Source organism: Juglans regia, chromosome 11, assembly GCF_001411555.2.
Source record: "Juglans regia cultivar Chandler chromosome 11, Walnut 2.0, whole genome shotgun sequence".
NCBI classification, from domain to species: domain Eukaryota; kingdom Viridiplantae; phylum Streptophyta; class Magnoliopsida; order Fagales; family Juglandaceae; genus Juglans; species Juglans regia.
Window position 1 is genome coordinate 9,081,883 of NC_049911.1, and position 22,086 is coordinate 9,103,968.

Genomic DNA, 22,086 nt, shown 5'->3' on the forward strand with positions numbered 1-22,086 from the left:
CATAATCAAGTATATGACTGAATTATATTACATTATATATAAAAATATATTGCAAATATATAGATTTTGTAAATTTATTGGTTGAAATGAAATATTTAAAAAAATAAAAAAAAAAAAAAGATTTTTTCAATGATATGAAAAATAAATAAATAAATTGATATATGATATATTATAAAAATTAATATATAAAATAAAATTTAATAATATATTTTAAATGATAAGATAAAAGTAACAATTGTGAATGCTCTAATTCAACCATTCTTTTTTTTTTTAGTAATAAGAGAATGCGGGAGTAACCAACATAACAACTTTTTTTTAGAAGTGACCATAATAGTCTCCTTATTGTAGAATTTCTTGTTTGAACCAAAACTACTACCCCAAAGGCAAATTTGTCACCATAACATCTTCAAAATATTCAGTTAGATCAAAATCCATCACATGACCCAAAGCTCAAGCTTTATTATAGTAAATAGTTTCAACTTAGGCCTAGTTTATTATTAGAAAACATCTCATATTATCTTATATAATTTTTTTAATTTTTTTAATTTTTAATATAAAATAAAATAAATAATTTAATTTTTTAATTTTAAAATAAAAATAATATTAAAATATATATTTTAATAATATTTTATTCAACTTTTTAATTTTAATCTCAATTTATCTTATCTCATCTCTAATCTCAGAAAACAAATGAGCCTTTATATTCTAACTTAAAACTGCAAGACTTTCGAAATTATGAAATACCAATTTGTACCAAATGGACCACCACCTTAATGGTCTAGTTCAGCCATCTTATTCCAATGTAGTGTCTTAATGTCTTTTCCAGAAAACAGAAGAAAAAGATTAAGCCGTAAATAATTGAGAAAAGTGTTTGTGGGGAAACCTCTCAATTTGCTCAAGAAATTTAATACTAACTTTAATCATCTCTTTCCTTCGACGAGTGATCGATCCGAATCGTCCAGGTCCAAAAGATACTGGATATTGAAAAATAATATGTTACAGATAAATCTCATATAAATTTTGATAAAAAAAAAAAACTCCCCTTAAAAACATTTTCATAAAATTATTCTTTATTAATAAAAATCACTTTTTTACTAATAACTTATATAAAATTTATTTCTTAAAAATTTGTTGTACCGTAGTACCATTGTGTCTTTTAGGGCCCCCATTATTCCTTCCACAAACACGTTAGCACTCCGCCATCGAATCATTCGCAACCGACTCTTTGGAAGCTTAAAATTCGTGATAGGGTTGATTTTAAATTATAAACATTACGTGAAGATCGATAAACTCACGAAAACTAAAAACAAAACCAAAATAAATAAAAGAAATAAGTTTAAAATACTAAAACATTTTGCCAAAAGTCGGTTACATTTTCCAGTCCTCTCGAAACAAGCAGAAGATTACAGCGCACCATTAGAATCCTCCTTCAGAGTTGAGAGCAAACACACTTCCTTCTTCACCTTCACAGTACCCACCAACCATACAGACACTTCATATTCACAGAGACCTAAACCTAACCAAACCTCTAGAATCCTCTTTTCCTTAAGGCAAACGCAAATTTACTTATTTTTCTAATCTCCTTCTTTTTCCCTAAATTCTCAGGCAGTGGCCTTCTTAGCTCTCTTGGCAGCAGGGGACCTGATTGACTTGGGTTGTTTGGGCTTGGCAGGAGTCGCCTTCTTCGCCTTCTTTGCCACAGGCACCACCTTCTTCGTCGTGGGCTTCCTCTTCGTGCCCCTCTTAGTTGGGGGCTCTGGTTTTTTCGCCGCCGGAGCGGGCTTGGTTGCCTTGGCCTTTGCGACCTTGTCTTTCTTTCCCGTATCGGAGAGCTTGTACGACGCCTTGATCTTGATCAGCTTCCCTCTCGTGGCCGAGTTCTTCAGTTGCAGACCCAATATCTTCTTATAGTTCGCGGGGAGTACGGCCTTGTGTTTCTCCTCCATGTACTTGGCTATGGCGTATGGGCTGGACCCACTTTTCTCGTTCAGAGCCACCAGAGCCTCCTTGATCATCTGCGAAAATTATCAAAAACCAATTTAACTCAATAATTCTCACACAGAAATTCGAAATTCCAATAAAAACCCCAGTATCCAGAAACCACCGACTCAGAATTCTCAGGTCTGAGAGACGAAAAATGAAGATGAAATTCTACTGGGAACAAAAAAATTCCAGAAACACCAAAAACTCAAAATTCAAAAGATAAATCTATAGATAAGAAGTGAAGTTACCTGAAAGTATGGAGGATGAGCAGCAGTTTTAGGTTGTTTTGGCTTCTTCTCCTTGGGGACCTTGGCTTTCCTCTCCTTAACGGGCTTCGAAGCCTTCTTCCTGAGCTCCTTGGCCGCTGGGACTTCCGCCGTCGGCTTCTCGACGGCCGGGACTTGAACTTCTCCGATGGCAGACATAACGAATCACCGATATAAAATTCTCTCACACTAATACCACACAAATGCACCGAGAATATCGAGTGACGCCACTGGAAGTGACCCTCTTGATATTTATAATCAGAAAGCGATCTCCGTGAGAAATAGGCGCGGCTTCTGATTGGTCCGCTTTTAGTCTCGCGGATCGTGGCTTTGTGAAAGGAGAGTTCTGGAACGTACGCGTGGAGTAAATAGGAGCGTTGATTTGTAGTATCATTTAAGTGGGTCAAATGCGACACAGATAGGGCTAAATAGGGATAGGACTTCCAGTTCCAGAAAGGACTCTTGTTCTTCCTCAGGAATGTTAGGAGGGGTGTGTTTTTCTAGTGAAATTGGGACTCAGTTTCTATGCATTGGAATTGAATTCCAACGTGAGATTTATTTTCAGATTAAAGCCATGAAAGGAGGGATTATAATGTGGGCTGAACGAAGTGAAATGGTCAGCATTTAGGGTGTCATATCAAGGCATCAAAGAGTAACAGTTTTAGTTCCACCATTTGTTTCTTATTTTTCGTATGCGGTGGAAAATATTGTTTATAATTTTAGACCTCGTTTGGTTAGATAGATAAAAAGAGTTGAAAGTTGAATAAATTATAATATTATTTTTTAATATTATTTTAATTTAAAATTTAAAAAAAATTAAATTATTTTTTATATTTTATTTAGAATGTAGATGTAAAAGTTTAACAATGACTAGATGACTAAGTTAATAAGTTTGTATAAGATTAGATGACTAAAATGATAAAATTTATCTTATCATTAAGTTGGTAATTTTGGATGAATGTAAATTATTTATTGACTTTATCTATAACAATATTAAGTTTATTTAGGAGGTATTAGAGAAATAAATAATAATATTAAGTTTGAAATTGATTTTCAGATTGTTTATTTAAGGGATCTTATTGGTTAGGATTAGTAGAAATTCAGATCTGCATATTTTTTAGACCACTTTCCAATTCATATTTTGGTGAGAAAATTTCTTTGAGAATTTTCATACTGTTTTTCTCAAAGAGTGGTACTTGAGTGTGATTTTCTAGTATTTTATCTCTCTTTTTTAGTGCATGCATATTCCGTGTAGGAGTTGAGGTGATCAAGTTCAGCCATTGGAGTTTCAAGAGAAAAGTCAATATTTGAAAATCGTTAGAGGTTCTGCTGTTATTGCGGTAAAAGAAAAATGAATCATTTGTTTAGTCAAGTAAGAGTGTCAATTGACAAAGGTTTTGTAATTGAGCTTTACTTGTAATTGATTTTCAAATAATAAAATTGACTTTTCTGGATTTGGCTGCCTTGTATAGTTTTACCTTTAAAGAGTTTATCTTCGATACCAATTTTGATGTTACACACTTCGTTTATTTTATGTGATTGTTTAATTAATGAATTGATAGCATGCTTGACAACTAATCAATTTGTTAAGTAAATTAATAGATATTTCCGCTACATTACTATATATGGGGTACTTAGATAATTTCATGAAAGTTTGAAAAAATTATAATTATTAGATAAGATGAGATGAGATAGTTTATGAAAATAAACCAGGCCTTAGCATTTATAGCTTATAGCTTAAGTAATAAATTATACTATTAAAAATGTATTTACAATTTGGTAATTATATGTTTAAAATACTTTCATACATATTATATTTGTTTGAAAATAAATTAAAAAAAAATGTTTTATGAGGTAGAAATGAAGATTATTTAATTTTTTTTAAAAATATTTTAACTATATTTTTAAAAGTTTAAAAGTTTTAATTATCTTAAAATTATATAGATATTTTTGCCCAGTATTTAATTACGTAACATCTAAATAATCTAAATTTTTCAAAATCTTTTAAAATTATTTAAATATTTTTTAAGATTCTTAACGCAACCCCAACCAGGCTTTAAGTAAGGTTAACTTTGACTTCATCTTTTAGAGCATCCCATTGGCTTCAAATGCTTTTTCGGTTCATTTTTCTTGAAAATGAGTTAGATTGGCTTAGCCATTAAAATTTTTTCGCTGTAGTTGTTCAACATAAATGACAGTACGTAGTTTTACGAAGAAATATTGGGGAGTGCTACTGTGCTACTCCAACCTCGGTCGGTACCGAATTCGGTACAAACTAGGGTATTGTGTTTTTTTTTTTTTTTAAGTATTTTTGTGTATTTTTTTTTAAATAATAAAAATTAAAAAAATATAATACTAAAAACTAAACAAACATAAATGCTAAAAAATATAAATAAAGTATGTTATTCTTTTCTCTCTCTCTCTCCGTGTAAAAACCGTTACATTTTCCATTGTCATTTCTCTTTCCAACACACACAGCAATGAGCAAACTCCCTCCTCCTCTTAGTCTTTTTTTTTTATTAAAATAACCTCAAAAACTTTCCATTGAAATTACGTATTACAACTTGTATCATCCAGAAGGCATACAACGATGAAGTTCAGGACCTCTTCTATCCAAACTAATTACTCACCTATTTCTAAAGCTTTGTTTGCTAAAGTTTTTCTTCTAACAATTGAATAAACCAATCTGTCCTATTTCTGAAATAAAACTTTACACTATCAATGATAGAACTAAAATCAAGAACAGCTTCTTTCTCACTCTGTACAGCCTCAACTACTTCCTTTGCATCGCCCTCAAATATAGCTTTTTGAATATTGAGTTCTGCTGCTTTCTTCAATGCCAAACTTTCTGCAACAGCTGCATTTAGCACATTATTCTTAAGATCACACTCAACCACCAAAGCCTCTCCTTCTTCATCTCTTATAATGATATAAATCCTCATTCTCTTTCTTTTTACAGCTAAGGAGGCGTCCCAATTAACATTAACAAATCCCCTTCCTGGTTTCTTCCAAGTCTCCAGTAACTGTATTGAAATACTATGTTGTGCCTCATTCTGCCTGCTATGATGAGCTTGAGCCTATACTTCCTGAAACTCTTGCAAGGTTGTTCTCGTGGCAATGAATGAATTTTTGGGGCAATCCATTCTCTTTTCAAAGATTCATTCATTTCTCCTAAGCCAGACCTTCCTTAGCATCACTGTCACCTCTTCTAACTGGTTCTTGTTGAGTCTGCATTTAAGTTGCTCCCAAAGTTCCAAGAAATCCACCTATGATCTAGTCTATTTCTTGACATAGCTTGCATCATTACCCCATAAATCATTTGATGTAGGGCACTCCCACAAAACATGTATAAGAGACTCTTCTTCTGCATCACACATAGGGCATCTTTTATCCATTGTTATCTTTCGTTTTGTATAGGTTTACTTTTGTTGGTAGCAAACTGTTTGCAGCTTTCCATAAGAAAAGCTTTGTTACACCTGGTACCTCAAGGTCCCAAATGTTCTTCCATATGTCACCTACTTTCTTTTCTGATGAACTCTCTCTTTTGCTTCTTTCTTTTAATTCCAAGTGCAAGAAATATGCACTTCTGACTGTAAACAGACCCTTCTTAGCTGGCCCCCAAAAAATATTTTCCTTTGCTCTACCTCTGCTCAATGGCATACAAAGGATCTGTTTAGCTTCTTCCTCTGAGAATATGGTTCTTATTATTGTTTCATCCCACTCTCCCTTCTGACTGTCAATCAAAACTTCAACTTTGGCATCCTTCTGTAGTAGAGACTGAACCGGACCGGTTCACTATAATATATATTAATTTTTTTAATATTATATAATTATAATTTCTATTATTATATATATAATAATATAAATTATAATTATATATAATAATATATAGGAAAAATCTAATTGTAAGCGATTTTGCGCACTAATACGCGAACCCATTTAATATAATTGGTCAGAAAATAGATTTTATTGAAAACAGTGCTAATTTGAATTTAGGATATGAAGGCAACAACATTAGTACGCAGATTGGTATGCAAAATTGTTTGTATATAGCAAAACTCTAATATATATTATAATTATATATATAAGATATTATATAATTATCACTATGACCATATATTATTATACAGTATTAATATCACTATTAGTATAATATATAGTATTAGTAATAATTTAGTATCAATGTATTATTATATAATATATAATATATATTCCATAATGTATAATATATAATATTAGTACATTAATATACTTTAAGTTAGTAACAAATTATCAATTAACATAACAGAATTTTTTTTACATAGTAGATTTTTTTTTTTATAAAATAGATTTTTTTAATAAATAGATTTTTTATGACAAATTTATAAATTATTTAAACCGAAACGAACCACACCAGAAACGGGTAAATCGAAGGTACAGTGAAGGTACAGTTTTAGGAGGGTAATCGTTGCGTAATAGGTTTTGAAAAATGCAAAATTGGTCCATACCAGTCCTAAATTTTGTGCAAAACCGGACCAGACCGGACCGGTTACACCCCTAAAGACAATGATATGGAATTGTTGGAGACTCGCTCGACCCAAGGCAATAAAAAACTTAAGGGCTAATATTAGGGAATATAATCCAAACATCATATTTTTATCGGAGACCATGGTGCCTACAGAACATAGCTTATCTATTGTGAATAGTCGTGGTTTCCACCATTTTATAAACTTTACAGCCTTGAAAAAAATTCCTTTTGCTATTAATATGAATACAATATCTATTTTGATTTACTTTGATGCTCTTAACACCCTTGGCTTGTCACATATGTTTATGCCCTAGCACAGTGGCATCATAAAGCAAGATTTTGGAATTTATGAGACTCTACATTCAAATCCTTCCCAAGTCCATGGTGTTGCATAGGAGATTTCAATGACTTCTTAAATTAATTAGAAAAATTCGGTGGGCGACCTATTACGCCTTCTTCAATTGGTGAATTGAAGAATCTTATGGAAACACATGGCTCAATTGAAATCGGATGCACTGGTCCCACCTTTACATGGACCAACAACAAACAGGGCAATGCATTGATTAGAGAAAGATTAAATTGTGGAATAGCAAATCCTTAATGGAGATTATTATTTCCAGACGCTACACTACAACATCTGACCTCTTCAGCAACGGATCATCACCCGCTTCTACTCAATACAACAAAGCACCAATAACGTGATTCCTCTTTCAAATTTGAAGAATTATGGATCCACGAGCCGCTAAGTCAAATAATAATTCCAGAATCCTAGAGCAAGCATTTTGTCGGGAATCCAATGTTCATACTCTGCAAAAAAATCAAGGCCACTAAAGATGCCCTTAAACATTGAAACAAAGCTCATTTCGGAAAAATTCCAGTTAACATCCAGCGAATAGAAAACGAACTCTTTGACATTCAGTGTAATCCACCAAATCCACAGAATCTAACAAGAGAAAAACAACTCCAACAAAATCTCCAAGAACAACTGAAGTATGAAGAAACACTATAGTTCCAGAAACCCTGAATTTCCTTGTTAACTTCATCAAATCTAAACACTAAATTCTACCATCTACCAACTACCATCAAAAGACGAAGTAACGAGATCGACTCTATAAAAATGGGCCTAGATAGCTGTATGGTCCAATTTATTATTGAATTAGCTTTCATTAATTATTTTCGGTCTATATATACTTCCTCAAATCCAGTTATTCCAGAATCATTAGAAAATCTTTTTGAAAAATAAATCACGGATCAGAACAATGATTTTCTAAATGCAATACCCAACGAGAAAGAAATCTTTGCTACTTTGAAACAAATCCCAAACCACAAAACACCGGAGCCAAACGGAATGACTACTTTCGTCTATAGACATTACTAGACTGTCATCAAAAGGGAAGTAATTTCTACAATACAAAGTTTTCTTTCAAAATGGTAAACTCTTTACATAGATGAACTATACAAATATAGAACTCATTCTAAAAATCACAAATCCAAACTCACCACAATATTTTCGACCAATTAGCCTGACCAACGTTATCTACAAAATCATCACTAAATCTTGGCCAATCGTCTTAAGACCATGTTACCCCACATTATTTCTCCCCTCTGAATAGCTTTTGTTCCAAGCCGCAACATCAAAGAAAATACTCTGATTGTCCATGAGTTGTTCCATCTTCTCAAAAAAATTCCAAGGAGAAAATGTCAAATGGCAATTAAGCTAAACATGGAAAAGATCGTCGACTACATAGAATGAGATTTTTTATTTGCAATGATGAAGGTGTTGGAATATAACAGGGGGTGGATAAATCTGATTAAATAATGTGTCACAACAATTTCCTTCTCAATCCTTATAAATGGCTCACCTATATGATTTTTCAAAGCACAAAGATGATTTAGACAAGATGACCCTATATCACCTCTCGTTGTTATATTATGCACGGAGGTTTTATCCAAATTAATATCCAGATCGGAAGCACAAGGTGATTTTGAAGGTATTCGATTAAGCTGAAATATTCCTCTAATATCTCATCTTTTATTTGCAGATGATTTAATCATTTTTGGAAAATTCAATGATTTCTCAAATAATCATTGACAGTCTGGGACAATATTAGGATTGGTCAGGCCAAATAATCAACCACAACAAGTCATCAATCTACATCTCAAGAAATACCATTCATGCCACAAGAGTTGCAATTTCTCTGAAAATGCCATACAAGCAATCAACATCTAGAATGAAGTACTTAGGGCTTCCAACCTCATTTGGCAGATAAAAAAAAAAAAAAGACAGTTACAAAGAACTATTGGAGAAAATTAATAAGAAACTTGAGGGTTGAAAATCAAAGTTGGTCTCACAAGTAGTAAGAACCATGCTAATTAGAATAGTGGCAAACATAATTCTTTCATACCAAACGTCAATGCACTTATTGCCAAAATCAGTTTGCAAATTTCTGAATATAAGTTTCAAAAATTTCTAGTGGGGGCGTCACTAAAGAACAAAAGCATAATTTAACATTGAAATCTTGGAAATCTATTTGCCAACCAAAAAATGCAGGGGCTTGGTTTGAGATTAATGGAAAATATGAATTTAGCTTTATTAGTTAAAACGGGATGGGAGGTGAGTCGAGCAAATCCAGGTTTGTGGCATTCTCTTCTAACAACAAAATACCTCAATACATCAACCTTCTTGAAGGCAACTTCAAAACTGATTGATTCATAGTTATGGAAATGAATCTTGAAGACAAGAAAGCATCAAATATTACGCACTCAAAAAGAATGGGGCATTAAAAATTCATCGATCCCAAAATCGATGTGCGTACTCAGTGGCATAGTGGATATCAACCAACTTACCTTTAGATAATCTACCCAAATGTATTATGTATATTGACAGTGACAATGACTCCCTTTTATATTGTTGTAATATTTCTATATCAATACTAAGCATGCCTAATTAGGAAAAAAATAATTTTGAAGGCATTTTAGAGAAATGATATTTACAGTTTTAGGATTTACAAGCATCGCACACTATTCGAAAAAATTGTTTAAATCTAGAAACCACATAAAAAATTATATTTTTAATAATAGATATTTTTTTTTCAAAAAAAGTATACAATACTTGCATACTACTGAATCTAACATTCATCTTCTCATCATTTTTATTTGTGGTCTTGGAAAGATAAATCACAATAAAGGTAAAGAATAGATGGCTTCTGCTTCCCTACACCAGTAATAATTCAGGTCCCACCTTCAATCCTCTCATGTGTCTCGCTCTTTGTAAGTGCTTGAATTGGTTGCCGTTCATTTGAATAAAAAAAATATATATAGAATTTTTTGTTTATTATTTTTTGAATTGTTTTAAAAGATGAGTTAGTTTTTTTAAAAAAATTCTGGTTTTAAAGAGTCATTTTTTCTTTTTTTAAAGGCAGGACTCATATGACAAAAATGCAACGGGTCGACTTCTAATTGGTTAACAAGTGACATCTTTCAACTGCTTGACAATTCCTACATTAGACCATTAACAGAAGATTGATGGAGGAACAAAATTAAGGCGCGAGGACGTACGAGAAGGAAAATCATTTGTATAATCTACAAGTCTAGCACATTCTCTTTAAAAAAAAAAAAAAAATCTAAAACTCATATGAAAAAAAAAATTATTTTTTAATAATAAACTTCATTTCTTTTCAAATATAGTACAAGACTTTCACGAAAATAATTTAGATTTAGAGATGAATTGAAATGGTTTATAAATAGTAAAATAATAATTAAATTATTTATTATATTTTATGTAAAAATGAAAAAAAAAATTTAAAATTTAAAAAAATTAAATTATTTATTATATTTTATGTGAGAATTTAAAAAAATTGTAATGATGAGATGAACTGAATTAATGTGAATTGAAATGTGTTATGAATACAAACCAGGCCATCTAACATTACTCTTGTGAGAAAGTTAAGAGAATTCAGAAATTAATAATCATATTTACAATTAACCCAACAGTCAAGATTTGAGTTGATATACGAAAAAATTGTCACTACCAATTAGTTTATGCTCGCTAACTCAAACCGTCTGAATTGAGCCTCATTGCGGAGCAACAATGTAGAAAACCATCTAAGAGGAGCATCAACTAAAAACATGCCCGTACCGGCTTCCCGCGAGATTCTACAAGGACTTGCGACCAAGAAAAACACATGCAACACTAGTCCCAGATTTAAATCATTTTTCAGAAAGCTGAATCAATTCCTTCAGATTCAAGCTATTTCTAAAGTTTATACAAACATCAGCTTTCCATTATTTTTTACATATGATCTCTATCACGTAAACCCAATACTGGTACGATTCTTAGCTGCTTGGCCACCCATCATATTTTATTTCATAACCCCAAAAAGTGGAAAAAATAACAAGTAAAATTGACAAGAGAAATGATATTTGTAATCGTGAAATGCGCAAGCATCGCACAATCCCTTTAAAAAAGTGAGTAAATACGAGATCCAATGAAAAAAAACATAATTTTTTAATTATGAACCACACTCTTTTTCAAAATGATTGAGCAACACTTGTGCACTTTACGACTGTACTAGCATTACTCAATTGACAAATAAGCATAATCATCTTGAAACTTAGCATCTAACAGAACAGTTGAAACTTAATCTGGAGGACTTTATCACTCAAACAGAACATTTTCCAGCCAACATACTATACATTTGCAAGAAACCGTCATAGATGCATCCAAGATACCTGGAATCAGGAATATGCACCCAAGAAGCCACTCTTAATTCTACAGTCCCAGGTAAGGAAGTACCACCAGTCTTGCTCAGCCGTGGACCCATTGCTGCCAAGTATCCACTTAACCAGCCAACCATACATAATAATTATGAAATGCCTACTTTAAGAAGTTACCATATGCACAACTTCAAATTTCTCAATGAGTGCACAACTTAAAATCTTTCCAAGAGATTATTAATGTAATTATGCAAGGAATATAAAAATAATGTGAAAACACCAAAAAACAATATGATAACCCTACCTTAGACCTTCCTTTTCAACCTGTATATGCTAAAGTCTACACGATCAACCTTTACGCCACAAGGCACAAACCCTTCAATAAAGTATTCAGGGCTCATATATACACGGAATGAAAGGAAGAGTAGTTGAGGAAAATATTCTTTCTAGATAGAAGCATCAATGTATGAAGACTGGAATGTGTACTTTTGAGGTAGTGGAAATTAAAATATGCGAACTCTTTTGTTAAATCCACCAAAAGCTAAGTACTCAAAATATTAGAGAAATTAAAATGAATCACACCTCAGCCCTAATAACGCTGCATATCCTGGTAACTTAACAACTTCAGATTAAAAAGCCCACCACCCAGTGTTAGAAAATGAAGCAAAGAGAAACCAAAGCATAGTCTTGGAAGGAGATATTCATATATTAGATCTTTCGAAGATTTAAAAACCAACTACTCAGTGTTAGCCAAAAAAAAAAGAAAAAAAGAAAAAAGAAAACAAACAAAAAACCAAAGCTTTGTCAAGTGGAGATTCAAACTTTCCTGACCTTATTCTGCGTCAAGTGACGAATGATGCACCTCAGATAATTTTCTAAGACATGTGATACAATCATAACATCCTATGACTATGTTTCCATTAGCACAGACCCTAAGACTATGGCCTAAAGATGATGAACTTCTTGCTTCTCCAACAGTAATCAACCATAAGACTGTTGATAACAATGAATATACTCACAACCTCTAAAACCACAGACACAGGCTACTGCACTTCAGAAAATCCATACTATCAAAACCAAATTAGTTCACTATTCAATTTGAAATATATTGTCAGCCAATTAGTTTTGATTACAAACCAAAAATGGACATTCACTATTTTGTCGTCACTTCCCAAATCACAATGGAACACAAAAATAGCACAAGATCCACCAGCTAAGAAGCTTAAAAAGCAATTCGACCATCTAAGCTCAAGAAGCATAATTCTTTTCCTGTCAAACTTCCATTTACAACAAACCATCGATATTTGTTTGTACATTATTACTTGACCATCTAAGCTCAAGAAGCATAATAACTGTGAACCTTAATAACTGTCACCTCAAAAGACAGATTTTTCTTGCTCAGGAAAAAGAAAACATCAACCAGTCTTAACCACACCAAAGGATGCCACCTAAGGATAAATACCATCTAGATCTCCCACAGACAAGATGCGAGATTGAACTTGATCAAGTACTATATGGCACAGTTGAGCTGGTCTGTCACTCACTCACTCACTTTTTCCTACAGAGGCGTAGAAGTAAAATACGTTCAATGTCTTGATTCCATAAAGGGGCAGCACCACTTTATTAAATGCAAGGGCCTAATACAGTTTCGAAGAAAATTTTCGTATACAATGGCAAGAGTGCCGTGAAAGCAACCGATGTCTCTCCAGCAAAATACAGCAAGAGACACTAAGCTATACAAATGTTATATCAAGATCCTGCCCAATCCATAATACCTCCAAAAATATAGCCAGTCTCAGAATTTTATCAAACTTTATGACTACTGTCGTGTGCAACTTTGAAACCTCTTAACTCGCCAGAAAAGTATTCAAGGTATTCTCCAAAGAGCCACCACCTGAATTTTAAAATTGTAACCTCCTGAACTCCCTCCAAATCTCCATAAGATAAAAGGGTAAAACCTAATTCAGAAACACTTTACTACGAGTAAGTAATCCAATCTGTTTTCTTTAAGCATCAACACATATTATCATCAACATAGAAGGAAATATATTCTTGCCCTTTAGCACTACAGCTCATATCAGCAATCCCCAAGATTTTCACACCTAAGGCTAAAGAGGCAAGTCCATTGAATCTCCACCTAAACTAGAAACATCAATATTCAGGATATTCTACCAAAAAGTTCATAGAGAAAACCAAAGAGTAAAGATAGGTGATGGACTGGGATGAAAAGTAGTATGTAGACATGCAGGAAATATATAATGCCACTTCCAACTTTTCCGATGCAGTCAGGACTGTGATCAGACGGCATCGTTTGCATTCTAACAGCAAGTCACTTGTTCATCAATTATGAAGTGTATGCCTCATTTCCAAGCCCACCTAAACACAATTATGAACCCTTGAAATATTAATGGAGGAGAATTCACAACCACAAATTAGAATTTGGAGAAGTAGAGCATGTATTACCACCTGTCCGAGAATCTAATAGTAATAGCCACCGCCATATGGGCGGTCACTCCCATGGAAAGATGAATATGAACCTCCACCATACTGCAACAGGAAATTGTAGTAAAATAACATGAATATGTCAATATAACAAGTGAAGTAAGATAAGCTGATAGGGATTCCTCACATCAGGGCCATAATAATCATGAGGGTAAATACTGCTGCCAGCTCCATAATTATCTGAAACATAAAGCCATTTTAATGATCAATCTGATATAGTAAGCATGCCAAGAAAAACAAAATCAATACCGAACATAAATTCATACCATGAAAGCCGCTTCCATGAAAAGCTGATGGATCAGTGTAATCCAAACGCGAGCGAAACCTTCTAGGCTCCAAGTAATGAGGATCATGGTCCTAATACCAAAAGGCATCATTACAGTCAGAAATATTATGACTCACTAAAGATTATAAAAAACAAGCAATTTATAGTTAAAAAAAAATGAAGCCAAAAAGAAAAAGAAAAAACTCACTGTCATATAAAATGGCCGCTTCATTCCATGTCCATTCTCATCATAGAGATAAGGGCCATCAAAGTGCCCTCCAATGGCATGTCTGTCAAAGTGTCCTTCCGGAGAATATGGTTGCCTCCTAGAAGGAAAATGCATCCCACGGCCCCTATCAGGGGCACCATGCCAGGGTCGATCAAGATTAGGTCTTGATGGGGCAGCAACTGCAGCTCCCACTCCAGATGTGTAATTACCACCTCTATATGAATCCCTTCTTCCTCCTGAGTTTGTAGGAATAATATATTTTTTGTGATAAGGGAGTTTGTAGAATAACATATTAAACTGACAGAACAGCTATTTATAATCTGTCTCTCTTCCACTACAAACAAACACCAGAGAGAGAGAGAGTAAAAACCAAACAGAGAACTTGACAAATAACCTTGTCCAGTAAAGTGTCTCCCATGAAAATTTGTGTGTGGAGTACCAACATCATACTCATTCGGAAAACCCATTCTACCAGTTTGCCCACGTCCACCTTGATAGAAACCCCTGTTCCATTGGAAATTTGAACGGGAGAAGGGCTGTCCTCGCCGCCCAAACCCCCTTCCTGTATGCAACAGGAAGTTGAATGAAAAACAAACTTCTACACAATGGTAAGAAGATCAAACTATCGAAACTCAATAAAAACAAACAAATCACCAAAGTTTGAAGTCGCTAAACCATTGCCGTGGCCAATTCTAAATCCACCACAGAGTCCACCCTTCACCGCCTGTGTTTTAGGCAAAGGATTTGAGAGCCTTGCTTTCACTTTCACCTTCAATTTTCACATAACAACACATAATGCAGTTTATTAATACCACATAAAAAGAGGATATTAAAACTAAATATGGTCAGAACTTAATCACTTGTTCTATCTATGCGCCATAACTGGTAAAAATCATAGAATGGGAGATAAGTGTGGAGAAATGTTATTTTTCCCACTGAGGCTGTACTCCTTTATATAATGTGAATATAAGAAATTGATTACAAAACCAACTCCCTCAAGATAATTCTTAAGATAAACTCACATCAACCTAATAGATAAGATAAATTTATCTGAGATAATAATAATCTTATCAAGCATGCCCCGTGCACCAACATAAGCATAGAAGTGTATATCAAAGTGATAAAATCTTGCAGTGAACATAAATGGATCAAAAAATTAGGCAAAGAATCATTTGTACGGTTGAGGCATGCATAGAAAAAGAGCAACCCCCCCCCCCCCCCCCCCAAAAAAAAAAAAAAAAAAAACTACCCTCTATACCTTGTCTATTTTAAAACCACGTAGTCAATCTCTATATGGTTCCAAAATGGAAGTACTAGCAAAGGAAGATCCAAGGGAAAGGCTATTTCTCCCTAGGAAGCCTAGAATTCTTTCATGGAACATACGGGGTCTTAATGATCCCAATAAGCGTACAAGGGTGAAGAATCTTTTACGTCAATGGAAGTTGGATATTATTTGTTTGCAGGAAACTAAGATGGAATTCATGGATCGTAGGCTCATCACTAGCATTTGGGGCTGTCCATTTGTGAGATGTGTGTATCTTGCCTCTGAGGGAGCATCTGGGGGCATCCTAATTATGTGGGACTCGAGGGTGGTTGAGTCTATTAAGGAGTGTGCTGGAAAGTACATGATAGCGTGTTCATTAACAAATGTAGAGGATGGTTTTTGTTGGGCTTTCGCTGGTGTGTATGGGCCGAACGTGGACGCGCATAGGAAGGTATCATGGGAGGAGTTAGCAGGTTTGGGCAGCTGGTGAAACCTACCGTGGTATATTGGCAGCGATTTTAATATCACTAGGTTTCCTAGTGAAAGATCGGGAGAAGTCTGGCACAGCTAGGCAATGAATGAGTTTTCTGAATTTATTTTCGATATGGATTTGGTGGACTTACCACTTGTTGGTGGAGTTCACACTTGGTCTAATAATTGGGCGTAGTCTTGTCTCGACAGATTTTTGGTGTCTCCTTCATAGGAGGTACATTACTCTACCTTGCTACAAAAGATATTTGATAAAATTTGCTTGGACCATTTCTCCATTGTACTGGATTGTGGAGGCATTCATGAGGGCAAAAGCTACTTTAAGTTCGAAAATATGTAGCAGAAAATTGAGGGTTTTGTGGAGAAAGTGAAGTCGTGGTGGTCCTCGTATTCTTTAGAGGGCGCACCTAGCTTTATCATGGCTGGGAAATTGAAAGCACTGGAGGGATTTGAAGAGGTGGAATGCTGAAATCTTCGGACACATTAATAGTCAAAAAAAGGTCTCTTCTGGAGGAATTAAAGGACTTGGAGGAAAGTGAGATGAGAGCTCCTCTTTTTGAGGAGGACTCTTGCAGGAAATTAGCTATCACTTCAGAGATGGAGAAGGTGTTACTAATGGAGGAAATCTCGTGGAGACAAAAGTCAAGAGCCCTTTGGCTGAAGGAAGGGGACTGTTGTACGAAAATTTTCCATTGGATGGCTAATTCACACCGTAGGAATAATGCTATCGAGGTGCTCCAGGTTGAGGGACATGTTTACTCTGATTATGATGATATTAAGAACCATATTGTTAATTTCTATGAAGACCTACTTGCTGAAAAATCCCCATGGAGACCTAAACTGGATGGTATACCTTTTGAAAATATTGATCAAGTAAGCTCTTTCTGGTTGGAGAGACCTTTTGAAGTAGAAGAGGTTCTTAGGGTGATTCGTGGGATGGCCAAGTATAAAGCCCCGGAGCCGGATGGGTTTTCAATTGGCCTTTTATCATGATTGTTGGGATGTGGTGGGGGAAGATATTATGCAGGTTTTTCCAGAGTTATAAACCTTTTGTAAATTTGAAAAAAACATTAATGCGTCTTTTATTATTCTTATCCCTAAAAAGTTGGGGTAGTGGAGGTGAAAGATTTTTGGCCTATCAATCTCATTAATGGGGTGTATATGATTATCTCAAAGGAACTTGCCAACTGCATGAGTAAGGTTATGAGTAGTATTATATCAAGATCCCAAAACGCATTTGTGAAAGGGAGACAAATCATGGATTCAGTGTTGATCGCCAACGAAACTCTAGATTCTAGAATCAAGGAGGGTACACCCGGACTCCTATGCAAGCTAGACATGGAAAAGGCCTATGACTATGTTAATTGGGATTTTCGGTGTTATTTACTTGGGAGGTGCGGTTTCGGGGATAGATGAATTTCATGGATTAGGCATTGTATAACTATGGTTTGTTACTCGGTTTTGGTGAATGAAGCACCAGAAGGATTCTTTAACAGTTCTAGGGGATTAAGACAAGAGGAAGCCCTTTCCCCTTTGTTGTTTGTCATTGTTAGGGAAGCATTGAGAAGTATGTTGAGTGTAGCTGTTAATGGAGGCTTTATTGCTGGATTTTCTGTGGGAGGTGTCACTATATCTTGGGTTGTACCATTGCTTCATTGCCCTTGAACTACCTCGGTCTTCCATTGGGGGCTGCTTTCAAGTCAAAATCTATTTGGGATGGTGTGTTAGGAAAAATCGAAAGAAGATTGGCCGGGTGGAAAAAGATATATTTGTCTAAGGGTCATAGATTAACTGCCATTAAGATCACTTTATCTAACCTCCCTACTTATTTTCTATCTTTATTTCCGCTACCCGCAAGTGTGGCCTCTCGTATTGAGATAACTTTTCATAACTTTCTTTGGGGAGGTATGGGGGAGGGAAGTAAGTTCCATCTTGTGTGTTGGAATAAAGTTTACTCACCAATTCCATGTGGTGGGTTGGGGGTGCATAATGTAAGGGTCTTCAACAAAGCAATCTTGGGGAAATGGTTGTAAAGATATCATAGGGAAGGGGAGGGCTTATGAAGTCATAGATTCCAAGTATAGGAGTATTTATTTATTTATTTATTATTATTTTTTTTTTTGGGGTGTTGGTGCTATAATGAAGTTAGAGGGACACATGGCGAAGTTAGGGGGACACATGGCATGAAATTGTGGAAAAACATAAGAGCTGGATGGGGAAGATTCTCTCAGTTTTTCAGATTCTCAATTGGAAGAGGCATAGTGCTTACCTTTGGCACGGTGTGTGGTGTGGAGAAAAGGCTCTAAAGCATGTGTATCCTATGGCTCTACCAAATTTCTTGAGACAGGCTGCAGTGGCTGATTGGTACTATCTAATGGTGCTTTCCATAGGAATGTGAGATTTTCGAGAGCTGCTCAAGATTGGGAGTTGGGTATGTTTGCTGATTTCTTTGATTCGTTATACGCAATGTTGATTGGCAATGAGATGGGGGATAGGCTGTTATGGAATCCGAGTGGAAACAAAAAATTATCAATGCGCTCCTTTTATAAGGCTCTCTGGGGATTTTCTAATGATCATAGCTATCCTTGGAAGGCTATTTGGAAGTGCAAGGTACCTCCCAAGATTGCTTTCTTTGTTTGGACTGCATCTCTTGGGCGGATTCTCACCTCAGATAATCTGAGAAAACGTGGTCTCATTATTTCAGATTGGTGCTTTATGTGCAAGAGTGATGGGGAATCAGTAGATCATTTTTTGTTAAATTGTGAGGTGGCCCGGTGTTTACGGAATGAGATCCTTAATAGGACAGAGGTGGTATGGGTTATACCTGGAAGAGTTAGTGATATTATGTGCTGCTGGACAGGTATTGGGGGTTGCCCACATCGCTGCTGTGTGGAGAATGATCCCTCATTGCATTATGTGGTGTTTGTGGCTGGAAAGAAACAAGAGGTGCTTTGAAGACATGAAGCACTCTGAGGAGCTGAAGCGATTGTTTTTTACAATACTTTACTCTCCTGGGCTTCGGCCATTATTTGTAATACAAACAGCCTTCATGATTTGCTTGTATCTCTCACTAGTGCTTAGATGTAATTAGGCATGTTCAGTGTATACTACCGGTGTACTTGAGGTCTCTTATATCAATAAAACTTGACTTTTACTTATAAAAAAAATGGTTCCAATGTACCCGTCCCTTGATCAATTTCAGGTGTATCATGGTTTATTTTTAAAGTATACACATAATTCAACGAAAGAGTTAAATAGAAAATAAATGTTTCAGAGATTGATAAAACAAAACACATTAGACTGAAAGAAATACCTTCCCATCACCCAGTTGTGTACTGTTTATGCCAGCAACGCAAGCTACAGCAGCTTCATGGGCTGAGAAATCAATGAATCCAAAATCTTTTCTCTTCGCTGTTGACATATTCCGAGCCAGGACAATTTGTACAATATCTCCATAACCTTTAAGCTTCTCCCTAACATGGTCTTCATCCCAGTACGGTGGAAGCCCATCAAGAAACACTGACTTCACTTGGGCCATGATCGCCGGGTCAGGCTCACGTAAGGGATCAGCAAAAGCTACTTTGGCAGTTCTCTCAGGGTGGCCAAAAATAACATCAGGCTTTTGAAGCCTCTTGTAAGCAAGCATGGCATCTACATGACAAGAAAACTCAAGGAATGCAAAACCCCGGCTCAACCCTTCGTGTTGAACATCCGAGACAAGAGTGATGTTTTCAACACCTTCCACACCATATTCTTTCAATTTCTGTTTGATCTGTCATCCCATTTAGCATCAAGAATTAGAACAACAACTAAGAAAATATACAACAACTGATTCTTAGATACTTACAGCTTCCTTTGTCCATGTGTTGCAGATATTACCCAGAAACAATGTGTCACTGTCCTCACTGGGTGCAGTTCCACATCGCTTTCCACGTATCTGTGCACAACGAGGAATTAGAATGAAAAGAGTAATTATGCAAAACAAAAACTATAAATAGTTACATACAACAGGGTTCTTCATTTCTGACAAAGCCCGCTTCGCATGCTCCTTATTAGCAAACTTCACAAATGCATACCCTTTGTTCTTATTGGTAGATGGATCCTTATGCAACCTAACTTCAACTACCTCTCCCATCCTTTCAAACACCTTTCTTAAATCTTCCTCCTCCGCATCCCGATCCAATCCACCGACAAATATCTCATGCTCTTTATTATGCCGACGTTCCTTCGCAGCAGCTGTTAGTTCCCTGCATTCTTCTTGCAATGCCTCAGTATCTTCAGCAGCCTCATCTGGATCATCCTCAGCAAGCTCTTCCTCCCCATGTTCACCAAGGTCCAGTCTATCACCATAATCCTCCATTCCCTCATCACTGCCATAGTCCTTTGCAGGTTGTGTATCTTCTCCTCGAAACTCTTCTATGGAATTCCCTTCCAAGTTAACAGAAACCACATTGGTTTCCTCCTTATTGCCAAAATCCCTTGTCTCCTCTTTCTCTTTCATAACTACTTCGCGCTCCTTTGTGCCATCAGTCCCCTCATTCTCAAGTGATTTTCCAACCCTTGCAACGACAGACTCCTCTTGCTTTGAAGAAACTCCAACATTCACAACATGAGCCACCTGCACTTCCTTTGCTCTTTCTTCCTTCTTTGCTGATCCGCCAATCTTTTCGCCCGCATGTTCTTCCACTTCCGCTGTGATTTTTTCATTCCTTGCAGATTCTCGAGCCATCTCAACAGCAGGTTCATCCAATTCCATAGCACTTCCTTCCTTTATCATAGATTCACCAGCATTTTCAGCAGCAGGCTTTCCCGATTCCATCACAGTTTCTTCATTCTTCTTAGGCTCTCCAACATTTTCAACAGTGAGTTCATCCTTACCCATACACTCTACATTCTCCTCCTGAGAGTGTTCAAGTTTTGCCTTCCCAGAGTCCCCAGATTTGGGTGTCTGCACCATTACGGCTTTCTTGGAAACGGGCGTTTTAGTTCTCCCAGTCATCCTCTTCACCGAAGACTTTTTTGCCACAACTTTCGTTCCTGGTGTCACCTGAGGCTGAGCAGCATCAGCTGTTGCTTTGGGCTCCTCGGCGACTAATTAAAAAATAATAATAATAATAATAAGGTGAGTATGCAACCCATCAATTAAATATTACGATTTCAATAGAAATGTCAAAACTTCAACAAATACGTCTACGCAGACATATATACGTTTGTATTAAGCTTCCCTACGCATAAGATTCACCATATACACAAATTCCAACAGTTTACTTTTGTTCATTTATTGTAAACATCCTCACCAATCAATTTTTCGTTTTCTACCAAAAAAAAAAAACCAAATTGGAAATTTTGATGCGACGATTTTATTTCAGATGCGACAAAGACCGGTAACACTGACGAAATTCACTTTTTTCTTTCTCCTAGAAATCCAAGTTCCAAACAAGAACTCAACGAATCAGCTAATTGATTACCCGATGGCCCTTCTGCTTTCGAATCCGAAGCGCTCGGTGAGGGTGTGGTCTCATTCTTCTTCACCTGCTTCGCTTTGGTGGCCGCCCCACGCTTCGTCTCGGCGGGCTTCGGAGTAGCCGATTCCAAGGCCGGCTCGGGAGGATTCGGAGGCGTTTTGGTGGCGGATTTTCTCGACGGCGGCGTCTTCTTGGCGGTCGCCGATTTAGGGGTATCCGAATTACGAGTCCTCATGCTGACAAAAGAAGATTGGACTGCAAGCGAATAGTAAGTCAAGCAAGGTAAAATTCTCTCCTTTCGTAATAAATGGCCAATTGTGGAGGCTTTACGGGCCAAAAATAAAATAAAAAATTGTGGAGGCTTCGATCCAGAAACTGATAAAGAGCCACACACAGCGGT

At 35.8% G+C, this 22,086-nt stretch overlaps 2 protein-coding genes across 3 annotated transcripts; both read right to left on the reverse strand.

Moving 5' to 3' along the window:
- Positions 1 to 1,318: 1,318 nt before the first annotated feature.
- On the reverse strand, positions 1,319 to 2,481 carry LOC108992039 (histone H1). Its single transcript, XM_018966484.2, has 2 exons — positions 2,232 to 2,481; positions 1,319 to 2,015 (listed from the first exon to the last, which is right to left on the reverse strand). Exons 1-2 carry the CDS (start codon positions 2,406 to 2,408, stop codon positions 1,602 to 1,604), a joined length of 591 nt encoding a protein of 196 aa, XP_018822029.1. The 5' UTR covers positions 2,409 to 2,481; the 3' UTR covers positions 1,319 to 1,601.
- Positions 2,482 to 11,388: 8,907 nt separating this feature from the next.
- Positions 11,389 to 22,033, reverse strand: LOC108992028 (nucleolin-like). 2 transcript variants are annotated; one of them, XM_018966466.2, is made up of 11 exons: positions 21,690 to 22,033; positions 20,228 to 21,312; positions 20,069 to 20,158; positions 19,535 to 19,993; positions 15,123 to 15,237; positions 14,863 to 15,030; positions 14,448 to 14,704; positions 14,241 to 14,331; positions 14,102 to 14,154; positions 13,939 to 14,019; positions 11,389 to 13,848 (listed from the first exon to the last, which is right to left on the reverse strand). In XM_018966466.2, exons 1-10 carry the CDS (start codon positions 21,919 to 21,921, stop codon positions 13,951 to 13,953), a joined length of 2,619 nt encoding a protein of 872 aa, XP_018822011.1. In that variant the 5' UTR covers positions 21,922 to 22,033; the 3' UTR covers positions 11,389 to 13,848; positions 13,939 to 13,950. The 2 variants fall into 2 exon arrangements, with proteins under 2 accessions (XP_018822011.1, XP_018822012.1); XM_018966467.2 differs by having other exon boundaries at positions 15,144 to 15,237; positions 21,690 to 22,011.
- Positions 22,034 to 22,086: the final 53 nt, after the last annotated feature.